General features: G+C 38.1%; 2 protein-coding genes across 4 annotated transcripts in view; both read left to right on the top strand.

The window, feature by feature from the left end:
- LOC18048248 (protein MODIFIER OF SNC1 1) overlaps positions 1-8,810 on the top strand; it is a 9,168-nt gene extending 358 nt beyond the window's left edge. The window contains exons 2-10 of the mRNA XM_006439805.2: positions 883-962; positions 1,567-1,647; positions 1,772-1,816; positions 1,999-2,374; positions 3,252-3,354; positions 4,072-4,152; positions 4,286-5,621; positions 5,703-5,967; positions 6,049-8,810. Coding sequence (XP_006439868.2) covers positions 931-962; positions 1,567-1,647; positions 1,772-1,816; positions 1,999-2,374; positions 3,252-3,354; positions 4,072-4,152; positions 4,286-5,621; positions 5,703-5,967; positions 6,049-8,607 — 4,878 coding nt within the window. The 5' untranslated portion in view covers positions 883-930 and the 3' untranslated portion in view covers positions 8,608-8,810. The remainder of the gene's footprint in view (positions 1-882; positions 963-1,566; positions 1,648-1,771; positions 1,817-1,998; positions 2,375-3,251; positions 3,355-4,071; positions 4,153-4,285; positions 5,622-5,702; positions 5,968-6,048) is intronic.
- Positions 8,811-9,937: 1,127 nt separating this feature from the next.
- On the top strand, positions 9,938-13,851 carry LOC18048247. Of its 3 annotated transcripts, none has more exons than XM_006439802.2 (5): positions 9,938-10,132; positions 10,707-10,774; positions 11,642-11,775; positions 12,086-12,547; positions 13,217-13,851. In XM_006439802.2, the coding sequence occupies exons 2-5, from the start codon at positions 10,748-10,750 to the stop codon at positions 13,608-13,610; spliced, it is 1,017 nt and encodes a 338-aa protein (XP_006439865.1). In that variant the 5' UTR covers positions 9,938-10,132; positions 10,707-10,747; the 3' UTR covers positions 13,611-13,851. The 3 variants fall into 3 exon arrangements, with proteins under 3 accessions (XP_006439865.1, XP_006439863.1, XP_006439866.1); XM_006439800.2 differs by having other exon boundaries at positions 9,938-10,186; XM_006439803.2 differs by having other exon boundaries at positions 9,938-10,285.
- The last annotated feature ends 29 nt before the right edge of the window (positions 13,852-13,880 follow it).

Genomic DNA, 13,880 nt, shown 5'->3' with positions numbered 1-13,880 from the left:
TCTTTGTTTCTTTAACACCCCCCCTCCCTTTTTCTTTTCAAGGCAGAACGTAATTATATATCCTATGGAACTTTAGCAACTATCCACTATCAATTATGCCACGAAATGTTTTGGGCCTTGTTACTTTTTTTATGATGAGATTTGGGGATTTTTATTTTCATGCGAGAAATTAATCCTGGAGGTTTAATTTGTTTGGTAATTTAATTGGATTGGTTAGTGTGTGGATTTTCTTGAGTTTGTAGATGATAAAAAAAAATTGTGCAAAATCCAGCATAAATTTTGATTAAGTTTATCATGCACAATGATGTCTATTGCCTTTTAAGTGAAGGATAGAATTGCCTTTCAATTTTAGTTAAATTAGGTATTTTCTTTATTTATTTTATGTTATTTATGCTATTACTGAAAAAGAAGAGGATATGGACTGTTTATGCAATCCACGAGGTTTTATGAGTTGAATTTCAACCTTAGTTTTTATACTAGTTGTCAAACTAGTTTTACATGGATTTTAGCATGCCAAAACATAAATGACATGGTAGTTGTTTGTGCGGTTACTTTCCATGCTTAATTTAATCAATGCATAACACATGTTTGTGGGTATTGTAATTGGTGCTGAATATGACGAACAACAATTTGATGGTGATCATTTGCTCTTCATATATGTACATTTGCATGTTAAAATGTCTATATTTAGAAGGCTGGGTGAACGTAGAGTATTTTGAGATTCTTTAATATGTGGTACCTTTATTTTACCTTGGAAATGGGGGATGCTGCTTCTCAAGGAGTTTACATTTTTTTTACGGTGGACTGATTCATATTTTCCCCAAAACTGTATTTTCTAATTGCATTATGTTTAGTGATTGATTTAATCTGCCATCCTTTTCCCAGATTGCTTCAGATTTGATTGAATGACCTTGCAAAGACGGTTGAACCATGTCTTCAAGTATGATGACTGGAGAGCGAAGGTACACTATATAAGCTTAATTAAGGAATAAATTCCCCCAAATACTAAAATACGGTCATCAAGGTCCTAGTTGCATGTCAAAGTTGAATGCTGTTGCAGTCTAGATTAATTGTAACTCTTTACTGACTTCCCATTGCTTGGTAGCTGCCATTGCTGTGACAAACATAAAGCCTTATTTGGCACTTGATTCTTTCGGAATATCATTGGAGATTAAAAATACCTGGCAAAGTTTTTTATGAAGACTTTACATCGCTAGAGAAATAGAAGCCAGAAAAAGGAATTTTCAGTTCACAGGAATGTTAAGAGCATGCTAGTTTTCTTTCTTTTGCATCTCATAATTTTTTACACAAATGCAGTAAGAATAGTTAGAGAGTCGGACTAATTAACCGCTATTTTTCTCTGTTGTGCCTTAATTGAATTTTGGTCTGGCATGCAATTTTATCGTAAGTGAAATATTGTTGAATTTATTTTCATCCTTGTGAAGTAAAAGAGACCTGCTTGGTGTGTACTCCTACAAGCTTGTGTCTATTTTCAGAGCTTTTTTAGTTGTAGTTGTTGTTATTTTTAGAAAAAAGATGTGTAATCTAATTGTAAAATTTTTGCAGGTGGGCCTCTGTAAGAAGAGGTGGCATGACTGTTCTGGGGAAAGTCGCTGTTCCAAAACCAATTAACCTACCCAGCCAAAAGTAATTCATTTTACTGATACTTTTGCAATTATTTTTCTGTTCTGTCTTATTTCTAACTTATAACATATTTTGGTGATTGTGTTGCGCTTTCTTAAAGTTTATGTTTTTTCTCTGCTGTTTCAAGGTTAGAAAATCATGGACTTGACCCTAATGTGGAAATTGTGCCCAAGTGAGTAGTATCTCTCTCTCCCTCCCTCCCTCCCCCTCCGGGCTCTATCCTATCTTGTTTATTCATTCATATCATTTAAGACCACTTGATACTTCCAGTGTATAAATGCCAATGTGGCACTTGGATAAATTCATAATTTCTTATATATAAATGATAATAATAATTTTTCCGGTGCTTGATAGGGGTACCGTTAGCTGGGGAAGTAGGTCATCTTCTTCTGCATCAAATCCATGGGGCTCCTCAACATTGTCTCCCAAAGCTGATGGCAGTACCGGCTCACCAAGCCATCTTAGCGGCCGCCCTTCATCTGGTGGTAGTGGCACTCGACCATCAACTGGGAGTAGTGATAGAGCCCATGAACCTATTGCTAATGCATGGAGTTCAAATTCTAGACCATCATCAGCTTCTGGTGCATTGACATCAAGTCAGACATCAGCTGCATCATTGCGTCCTCGAAGTGCTGAAACAAGACCTGGTAGCTCACAGTTGTCTCGGTTTGCCGAACCATTGTCTGAGAATTCAGGGCCTTGGGGTATGGCTGGGACGGCAGAAAAATTGGTATGGCCATGTGGTTTATTAAGTCATTGTAATCATCATGAGGTGAAAAAATGTGAAATTCATGTAGAATGTTGAACTTTTGAATGATTCTTTTTGCTAATTGTTTTTGTTTGAGAATATGCTCCAGTACATAATTATAAAATACCATGCTTATTGATTAGCATTTATAAGTAAAATTCCTTTCAGTGGCTTTTGCTGATAAGAATATCTGATTCAACATCTGATGATGCACAATTTGGCATATCATTTTGTTTTTGGTCTTGGGATGATTCTACAAGAAGAGTGATTTTGCATTTACCAATGTTAATTATCAAATATTGTATTTCATGGTCAATTGATTTTTCTGTATGCTGCTGTTAGTGATTGTTGACTGTATGTTATTCCAATGCTTCTTGAAATATTATGGAAAAAGGAAATGTCCGCAAAACTTTTTAATTTTCCTATCTAAAAGAAAAAAGCGAGGCAGCAATGTATATTAGTAGCTTAATCTTATCCCTGAAAATTGTGGCTTAGAAGTATTTCCCTGATCAGATCTGTAACTAATCTTTGTATGATATTAATATCTGATCCAATAAAATGATATATCTTGATCCAATATGATATATCTTGCATAGTTTACTATGATTTCCTGTTTCTTAGTTTCTAATAAATCATGTAAAACGTTTTATTATTTCGAATGCGGACGCATATATTTAACTGTTAGAGAAGCCTAATAGTTACATTAAACTTTCAGTTACTTGGTGTGTGACTCTTTCCTTGTGAATAAAAATAAATAAAGAAGCCATCAATCCATGGTCACTCTTCTATTGTCTGACCTGTAACAGCCTTTTTCCCCACGTTCCTGACTTATGCTAGTTATTCATTCTTACACGTGCAGGGGGTTGCATCCTCCAAGAATGATGGGTTTTCGCTGGCCTCTGGAGATTTTCCTACACTTGGTTCAGAAAAAGATAATTCTGGAAAGAACATGGAGTCACAAGGTTGCCTTCTCATTAATCTCTTATATATATATCCATCTTTGAAGTTTGGTTTTCTGTATGAATATGATTGGGGCAAATTTTCTGGAAAGGTTCTTACATCTTGTTTTATGGTTCTGTTCTTTATAGTTTGATTACGTTTGTAGGTCTGAGTTCATATATCCCTTTACATTTATTGATCAGTTGATACCCAGTAATTTTTCTTATTGAAATGAGGTCTCTACTTGGGTTTGAAGGGATGTGGAGATGTGTCATTGTGTGGGATGATGGCTTGGTATTATTGAGGGAAATCTCCTTTAACTAACAACAGTGCTGATTATTTTTGTTGGTAATAAATTTATTATGCTGTTTATAGTTTTGTTTTTGTGCTTGTGATATATGTGGGGTAAGCATTTTCATGCAGTTGTTTATACCTGTTATTGTTTTCCACATTATATTTTTGTTTGTCTTTTTTGTTCCAGTTATACATTCAATTTTAAGATTTAAGAACTTTTAGCTTTTCTTTTTCCTTTTTTATGTAAAAAGGATTTTTAAGCATTTTGTTTTATTATAAAAGTTTTAGTGAACCTTTTGCTGGTTTGGTTATTCCTTGCATAATCCATTGATGTCAAAAGTCGTATGGTTGTTCATCAGGAACCTGAAATAAAAGCTTAAGGTATGTATATTCAGAGATGCATCTTTTGCAAATTTTTGATTGCTTGATCAAATGTTTAATTGCAGACCTTGGTTCTCACAGTTGGCCTGACTCATCCTCTGGTGGAGTAGTGCCAGAAAAAGATAGGATTGGAACCTCTATAGCTGGTTTGTATGCATGAACTCAATTTGATTGTTTGAATGAGGATGATATCTTCTTCTCTCATGATGTTGATGTGTGTTTTATGGGTGGATTTCTCTTTAACATTAGAAGGTATGCACATTTTTGTCCATATTTCAGGTGATGTTTCTTTAAATGTAAACTTGAAGAGTGAAGTTGCAAATACCTGGAAAAGGGACAATAATCCGTATGGTGAAGATGGAGTTAGGCCTAGTATGGAGAAGTGGCAAGCAGACCCCCAAGGACCCCATCCATACCCAAATGCTGGTATTCCCCATCAGCATTACGAGGCTTGGCATGGTCCTCCAATAAATAATCATCCAGGAGGTGTTTGGTATAGAGGACCTCCAGGGGGCCCTCCAGGTCCTCCATTTGGGTCCCCAGTTCCTCCTGGGGGCTTCCCTATGGAACCATTTCATTTTTATCGTCCCCAGATTCCAGCTAATGCTCTTGGTAATCCACAGCCAGTTCCTCCACCAGGAGCCGGACCAAGGGCACACCATCCCAAAAATGGAGATATGTACAGACCTCCTATGCCTGATGCTTATATGCGCCCGGGTATGCCTATGAGGCCTGGCTTTTATCCTGGTCGTGTAGCCTATGAGGGCTACTATGGGCCTCCAATGGGCTATCGTAATTCCAACGAACGAGATGTACCATTTATGGGAATGGCGGCTGGCCCCCATTCTTATAACAGATACTCAGGCCAAAGTGCTCATGATGCTGGCAATTCCCATGGCAGATCCAGTGCATGTGGTCCTAATGTCAAAGCATTGGCTTCAGAACAAGTGGAATCTGGTCCTTATCTTGATGCTCGAGGACCGTATAGAGTTCTTTTGAAGCAACAAGATGGTTGGGAGGGGAAGGACAAAGAACAGAAGTGGGAAGAAACTGTAACGGCCATTGCATCACATGTTGAGAAGGGTGACCAACAGAAACTGTTGTCAGGGGATGATGATTGGAGAGAAGATTATAAAAAGGATGAACAGATGGGTTTAAAAAGAAAGGCATTTGGTGAAGAAGTATCCTATCGGGTGTCTGACCATGAGCGAGGTTGTTCATCTGTGCATGTCAAAGTTAAATCTCCAAAAAATATGGGAAATGCAAAGGCAGTGGATGACCTTTCTGTGAAGAAGCTGGAAAATGTGGCAAATGCTTCCCCAGAGATCCCAGCTGGACCCAAAGATTCCAGTCTGATTCAGAAGATTGAGGGTTTAAATGCAAAGGCGCGTGCTTCAGATGGAAGATATGATCTGATGTCTGCTTCCAGTAAGGAGCAGCAGAAGAATACATCACAAGCTGTTAATGCTAATTCTGGTGAAGCTGCTACTGGATCTGTACATGTAGGGAAAAATCACGCCACTGGAACTGAAAATCCTGCTGCTTATGAAGGCAGTGTTGCCGCTGGAGATCAGAGCTCGGAGTCAACAGCCATCAGTGGACCGGTTATCTCCAGGTTGGTTTCTAATTTGTAGGTTTCTACTGGCAATGTCTTTCTTTTCCAATGTTGGACAAATTCTAACTTACAGATGCACAGGAGATCTACTCATGGTATGCATGGCAGACCTGATCACCGTGGCAAAGGGAGACCTAGTTCTCAAGAGGCTGATGAGTGGCGGAGAAAATCTTCTGTTGCAGAGTCTTCAACTGACATGTCTGTTGCACATTCTGAAAGTTCTAATATTCTCATTCAAGACCATCCAGCAAAGGAAGGTACGGTTAAGTTGGAGTTTAATCCTCAAGGTAACGATGGGGGTGAGCCGATGCCATCCATGTCTGAAGCCAGTGATAGCCAGGCTCAGGTAATTTACTTTTGTACTATATGCATGCTAATTTATGCATTGGAAATTTTACATACATCGGTTTTGGTATTATTTCATCAGCGTGCTAAAATGAAAGAACTAGCCAAGCAGCGTGCCAAACAACGTCAGGAGGAGGAGGAAGAACGAGCAAGAGACCAGAGGGCCAAGGCTTTTGCCAAATTGGAGGAACTAAACAGGCGTACACAAGCGGTGGAAGGCTTAACTCAGAAGCCGGAGGTCGTCCCCAGTGTTGCTGTCCTGAATAAACAAGAAGAATTTCATTCTATGGCTGAATCAACCATAGTTGCTAGCAAATCTGGAAAATCAGGTTCAGCTTTGGTTTCACACTCGAATATTGCTGCAGAAATTAGTGAAAGTGGCACTACGAGAGTTGAAAAATCTACAGTTTTGTCCAATGAGCAACTTCTAGAGAGACCAAAGAGTGGCCACAAGGAATTTGTTGGAATGCGCAAACACGGTGAATCTGTGCCCATAAAGCAGGATGCTAATGATGGTGATGTTTTTCACCATAGCAATGCTCCACAGGTTTGTGACAGCAGTGTCTCTAAGCAGAAGCGCTTCAACTATAATCAAAAGCAGAATATTCCATCTGAAAAGAATTACTCTGAGAATTTTATTGCTACTAGTGCAACTGAGCCTCTGAAGGGCAATACTGATTTAACAGTAAATGCTGCTGGATCTCGGGAGGTTGTTGCTAATCAAATTGCTCCTAGCTGTGAGTCAACTTCATCTGTGAACCCAAATATCATGGCTGAGTCCTCTACACAACAAAGGAGGAGAAATAACAGGGGTGGCAAGAAGCACAAAGTGGAGGAGGCATCATCTGGGACCACCTTACCTTCTATGGTATCGACAGAAACAAATATTCTGAATAAGACTTCGGCTGAAAGTGGTAAGACTAAGACTTCTGTATCTGAGTTGGATGTCATTTCAGTTCAACCACTGACTGATTCAAATGATGCAAGTCAGTCTTTAGAGCTGCACTTATCTTCACCTAGTGAAGAAAACCATGTTAGAGCAAATAACCAGTGGAAATCTCAGCATTCTCGTAGGGCAGCACGAAATGCACAAACTAGTAAATCGTCGGAGAAATTCCACACCAATGAAGCTGTTATCTGGGCACCTGTGCGATCTCAGAACAAAGCTGAGGTGACTGATAAATCCAGCCACAAATCCGTTGTTGAGGCTTCATCTGTAAACAGCGATAGTCAAGTGCATAATAATTCAAGAAACAAGAGGGCTGAAATGGAGAGGTACGTTCCAAAGCCTGTGGTCAAAGAAATGGCTCAGCAGGGTAATGGTCAACAACAACCACTGGCTTCTATAGCTGATAAGACTAGGTCAGATGAGATGGATGGAAAAGTAGATTCTGGGTCTCAGGGTGTGGAAGGTTCACAACATGCCGGGTTTGCTAGTGGAAAGAAAGGGATTTTCTTGGAGTCTAAGAATGGGGATCATAGGCAGAATAAACAAGGGAAAGTTCATGGATCATGGCGCCAGCGGGCTTCATCAGAGTCAACCGTTGTGCAGGGTTTGCAAGATGTACATTCTTCGAACACCATTAGAAATGTTCAAAAGTCGGTTGAGCATCAGCGAAACCAGAGGCCTGAAGTAAGCTTAGTAAAAGAGCAGCTGAAGTCTTCTGATGAATGGAGTTTTGATGGCTGGAACATGCCTGAAAATTGTGACTCATCTGTACCAGTCAATGTTGTCAAAGATCAGGGAGTGATAGCCAGAGGAAAGCGGCATCAGTTCAAGGGACACAAAGGCACTGGAAATAATCATGATAATGACCACAAGAAGACTAATAGTGTGGACAGTGACCGACTTTATGTGCAATCTTCAATACCTGTGCCTGAGACAAGTCAAACAGACTTACCTTCTGCTTTGAAGGAAAATCGTGCTACAGGGGATCGATCAACCTCTCACTGGCAACCAAAGCCACAGGCATCTGTTGCATCTAGTCAACGAGGAAGCAGGCTCAACAGTGGTCTAAATCTTGGGGCTGAAGTTGGCAGGTCTAACAAAAAGGATTCCACTCCCCAGGGTGGGCTGCCAATCCCACCTCAATCAGGCAAGGAGACCAGTGAAGGCGTAGTTCAGCCTCACCATGGTCACTCTGCCTCTATAATAAGCAAAGTGGAAGCCACATCAAATGTTGGCCATCAAGAACCCAAGAGAGAAAGGAAGATAGCATCAGCCAAAGGACGCCCAGACTCCCCAAACCAAGTCCCTGGTAGTCTAGTTGAAAATGCTTCTCCATCAAATATAGATGTTCGGAATGAGCAACAAATGCCTTCAGGGTACCGTCGGAATGGAAACCAGAATAGCCGTTTTAATAGAGGACAAGAATCTCGTGGAGAATGGAGCTTATCTGTACAAGATAAGCAACATACCCAACCTACAAACCGGGACAGGCAGAGACACAATGCTCATTACGAGTACCAGCCAGTTGGACCTTACAGTAATAATAGAGTAAATAACTTTGAAGGACCGAAGGATGCTTCTAGTAATGGAGGTGGTAAATATAGAGAGAGGGGTCAAAGTCACTCAAAGCGTGGTGGAGGGAATTACCATGGAAGGCCAAGTGGCACTGTTCGAGCTGATGGTTATGATTAGTGGAGAAAATTCTTTTGTTGGGTTTGTTTTTGTCTGGTGGGAAACCAATCCTCCATGATGTGTAGTGGCTTAATCCCTTGAGTTTCCAGGTACTTTAGTTTAGGTTTTATTTTCAATTGTAGATATTATCAAATCAAATCATCTAGTAAACTGATGGTTTGTGAATTGACCAGGGTAGAAGCAAAAGCAGGTGGTGGCAAGGAAAGGGGGGGTGGGGGGGGGAGGGAGATGATGAATGGTAATTTTGATTGGAGGTGTTTTTATGTGGATGATTTCTCACCTTATCTTTTAAAGTTGTATCTGATATGAACATTGTAATTTGGTAGACTGTTGGTTCGCCATGGATCCTTTAACGTTATCCATGAGCTTTGTATTTACTGATTATAATTCCTTTGCTCAAAATACATGGAACTGGAGAGGTGAATGAAGTAGTGAAGAAATTTTCTGGTTCTCCCACTTCTACCTCCGTCTAAAACTTGTTGTAGCTTCTTGCTTTTATTTTTGGCGTATGAACAGGTTTTTGCGTTGTGATGCTAGGCTCATAAGAATTTTAGTTCAATTGATGGTTTAATTGTGGCTTGATATATGAATGGACTGAATTTGTAAGCACACATGCATTATTAGCAAAATGTATTATTTCTAGTGTTGGAAATGCTTTTATTTGTGGCTTCTTGCTTTTATTTTTGGCGTATGAAGAGATTTTAGCCTTGTGATGTTAGGTTTTGTAAGGTTTTGAGTTCAATTGATGGTTTAATTGTGGCATCATCGTATGAGTGGTCTGAATTTGTAAAGTACACATGCATTCGCAAAATGTATTATTTCCAGTCTTGGAAATGCTGTCGCGTGCATTAATCATGAATCTGTATGCATCCTGTGAAATAAATGACTAGCTCAACATTTGGCTATAAGATGTAAATGCATTGCAATGCGCCGTTAAAAACTGATTTAAGTGTAGATTCGCATCAGAACAAGATTAATCGTCATAAATTTCAACAACTTTGGGTGTTACCGGTCTCATTCTCCTCAGCAGGCACGTATCAAGATGGTTCCTAAACGGAGCAGGGATACTGCAATTCCAAATTGTTCTTAACCGGAAATTTTGTTCCCACACTGCCATATATATAACAATATGAGCATTAGAAGAAGAAGATGATGATGATGTCATAATAATAATAATAATACATAAAAATAAATAACATTCTTAATCATTCGAATTAACGGTGTATGATTAGGATAAAAAATGGGGTGCACCCAAAAAAGGTCACCGAAATACCCGATTAAGAAAAACGGGTCAATGCGTGAAAGCCACTGATTTGTTTGTTATTGTTAAATATTTTTTATACGGCTTTACTTTTCCTTACCCTTGTCCTCCCCCCGGTTTCTGGTGTGTCATTACTATCCACTGTTAAAAATCAAAATCAATTCAGGAAAAATAAAAATAAAAAAATCCTCTCTATAAAAACCCTAAACTCACCGCCTAGAAGTTCACTTTTTCCTCCCCTCTATCCATTTCGCTTCCTTCTCAGTAAGGAATTGTATTCATTGCTTTTAAAAGCTGCTCATGATTTCATGTACACAGGTTTCGGTGAATTTCATGCTTTCGTTGTTACGTTGAGCTCCAAATTTTTAAGTTCTTTTTTTTCTTCTTCCTGCTCTTTGTGCTGTGGAATCTTTCCGGGTGTGTAATTGTGTAACTTGGTTTCTTGCTTGAATTACAAATGGGGAAATTCAATTGGAGATTTGGATTTTCTGTGGTTTAGTTTTTGTAGGTTTTTTTTTTTTTTTTGTTGCTGATAAAACCAAGAAAAAAGGACAAAATTAGGGTGAAAGAAATGTGGAATACTGTAGTTATGCTGCTTATCAAACGAAAAAGAAAAAGTTGTACTTTAAGTGCTAGTATAAGAATTAATTCAATTCTCTGTTTCTGTTGTAATTTGATAATTAATATTTTTAATTTTTTTTTTAGTAAATTAAGCATTTGGAATGGTTAGTTTTTGGTTAATGCTAACAATTTGTTTTGTCATAATATCTTGTTGAAATTGATGTTTAACTGTTGTTGTAGAAAAGAAGTGCTCATTGTGTGCTGGTTTGTTGATTAGGTACCTATTGAGTAAATGATCGCGTGCGTAGGGTAGAGACAATGGTATTGGTAACCCATCAGTTGCAGGTAAGTGAAGAGGAATTTGACTTGTAATTTAGATATAAACGGTTAGGGACATATGAGAAAAATAATTTATATGATGATTATTCATGGTAAATTAGGCATTTTCCGTGCAGCTGTTGGGTGATTGTCCAAATTCCATTAATCCTATGTGTATGGGAAAATTTTTGTGGATTTTTTTTTAAAAATATGCTGATGTAAACAATTGAAGAATTTAACTTATAGTTTGTCTTGCTTTAAACAATGGTGGATTAGTGACTCAGTTTTGCATGGATTAGGATAGAGTCAATAGATGTCACTATTTGGCTCTTGGGAAATCACTTGAATCTGTTTTCTGTCCCTTTAAATTTTAAAGTGATATTTATTGTTTTGCAAACCATTAGTACATTTTATGTTTTGGTGATGTTGTATATTTTCTTGCTTTTTTCGTTTGAAAGATATATTAGTTTAAGTTGAACATGTTGTAGTGACCAAGACTTGATATTCTTTTAGATGTACATCACCTTTCTAAACATCTTGGATATTCGCTCTGCTCACGACTTAAGGTTTAGTTATCACTCAGGGAAATATGCAGACTTTTGAATGTTTTTGTTTTATCTGTGTGTGTCTGAGTAACAACTTTATAGTTTTCCACTTTAGTGTTCTGGTTATATATTGGACACTTTTTGTTTATTTCCATCCATGAGCTGTTAGTTCATTCCTGTGAGTTGATGACAAGTTGTCTTGAATGTTTCCACGTTTGACACTTTCTTTCTGTGTGGCGTGGATTACCTACTGAAAATTTGCATTCGTTCAAGTTACTTCTAGAAGTTGGATGTTAAGTTTCTTTTGTATAGCGAAACCTGTAGAACTTTGTTGTTTATTGCATTTCAGGGTTCATATGTGGCATTTCCCTCAAGGCGTTTATCATGGAACAAAGGGTTGATACTAAGGCGCTGTGTAACAACAGTTCACATGGTTGGCAAAAAAGAGCAGTGTTTATCATGGAAGCGTAATTTTTGTTTAAGGTAAGAGTGCCTTATGAAGTTTGTTTGATCGTCATCTCTTTTGTGTTAAAACTTGTTGAAGTAAATGACGGTTTGCACATTGTAGTAACCTGTGGTTTATCTCTGGGTACCCATCATCTGCTTTTGAATTTCCAAGTTATGATCTGTTTCCTGTTATTTTAGGATACTGGTACTCTTTTTTGGAATATATTTAACCAAATATATCATTCTTTCTCATTTCTCTAGCAGTAGAGCTAGAATGTTGCCATTTTCATGTCCTGAAATTCTCATGTATCTTCAACATATGAATTAAGAAAATTATTTTTTGCAGTGTAGGGACTCCTCATAAATGTGGAGTGAAAGTTAAATCTGTGAAGATTTCATTCACAGCATTTAAAGGCAGTGCCCAAAATGATGAATCAGGAGGCAGAGCAAGTGGATCAAAGGATCCCAAGAATTCGGTTAAACTCTCATATATTCCAAAAGAGAGTGAGGAGACTGTAACTGAATCTTCAGAGGCACATAATGTTCCGCTTTCATATGCCTCCAAAACAAATGAGTCTATTGCAGGGTCCCCTGCTATTCGTAAATTATTCAAGAAATGGTTGACATTGTTGCGCACTCAATCACCAAGCGAAGAGGTAGATGAAGTTTTGGGAGAAGAGCAGCCACCAAGGGAGATTCCAGAAACTAATATTGAGATTCATAACAAGGGAAGAGGTGAGATTCTAAAGGAAGCTTTGGGCCAATTTTGGGCTGTGGATGCAACAGTAAAGATACCCTTATTGATATTGTAAGTATGATTGTTTATATATGATTCTCTGTCTTCTTGTTTTTCTTTCTGTCTAGGTTGCCTGCATGATTTGCTAAGCATTCTTGCTCATTTAGTGACATTACTAGGTAGTCTCTATTTTTAATATCTCAAAAATTATGAGCTATAAGACATTGATCGGTCCTGACATGAATATTTTTCTTTAGGCAACCCATTGCCAACTGTAAGGTAGTTATTTGTTATATTTTTGTCAATAGAGGTTAACATTCTTCCAACATTAACCCTCTTGCAATTGGAATGTCTTTATTTCTTGACCTTCTCTTTCGAATTAGATCATCTCCATGCTTGGCCAAAAGTTGAGACTGTGTATTCTGGGAGAACAATGCTTTCATCTGTTATTTGCTCAAGCCTAATTTAATTATTCATAGCATTTTGCTGTATTGAACCAATGGAGCTTTTGTGACTGAATTGGATCACAGCAATCACGAAATAAAAATAGGAAAGGGTGTAATAGCCAGAGAATCATTCTCGATTTGCAATTATAATTGATATCAATTTAGCTCCATAATCTGCAGTGTTGTACTCTAGCACATGGAGATTATTAATATGATTGTTGTTCAACCTTTAATTCTTTATTATTTACACACAACTATGTTAAACTGCTGCTGATTGCTTTGCTGTATTTTACAGTGTACCAGTGTTCCTGGCAGTTAATGTTGCTTATGGGGCTGAAGTTTCAAAGGAGTTGATACCCTTATGGATATTCGGACCTCTAATTGTTGCTCTCTACATCAAGATGTTTCAATGGTTGTGTGCACTCTATGTCTTCAGCTTCAAGCAAACGGTTAAAGTAATTAAGAATTTGCCAGCAGCGTGTAGGTACGTCGCACAAGGGAAGCTCAAAGAAGATGTACAAGTTCGTGTATGGGATCCGATCAATAACTTGGATAAGGAACAGCTATTTAGAAAAATGCTGAAAGAATTTAAAAAGTGGCTAACAGAGAGTTACTTGGATTTCGTGGAATCAATCTGGCCGCATTATTGTAGAACAATCAGGTTCCTGAAGAGAGCTCATCTGATATAGGTCTGGGATTGTGACTTGAGAAAAATCTTAGCTTAGTAAAGATTGAAATTTAGAGTTCTCTGAAAATGTTCCAATGGTTGAAATTTTTAATCAGAGCTGGCATCCCCATTTTAGACTGGGGGTGAGAGGGGAGATTGTGTGGATTCTTCGTATATCCTAAGCAAACCAAGGATGAAATTGAAGGAGTTTTCTGATTACTGTAATTTTTTTTTCCTGTAACGTGATGTCAATCCTTGCTTGAGGTGCTTGCTATTTGTTTGTTATTAAGTT

Source organism: Citrus clementina, unplaced genomic scaffold (assembly GCF_000493195.1).
Source record: "Citrus clementina cultivar Clemenules unplaced genomic scaffold, Citrus_clementina_v1.0 scaffold_3, whole genome shotgun sequence".
Lineage (NCBI taxonomy): Eukaryota > Viridiplantae > Streptophyta > Magnoliopsida > Sapindales > Rutaceae > Citrus > Citrus x clementina.
This window is presented reverse-complemented; position numbering and strand designations above follow the sequence as displayed.

Excerpts from the sequence above, each read along its gene's own strand:
- LOC18048247 (XM_006439802.2), top strand. The coding sequence starts at position 10,748 with ATGGTATTGGTAACCCATCAGTTGCAG. Across the intron at positions 10,775-11,641 it reads TGGTAACCCATCAGTTGCAG|GGTTCATATGTGGCATTTCC; the intron begins GTAAGTGAAGAG and ends ATTGCATTTCAG. Across the intron at positions 11,776-12,085 it reads AAGCGTAATTTTTGTTTAAG|TGTAGGGACTCCTCATAAAT; the intron begins GTAAGAGTGCCT and ends TATTTTTTGCAG.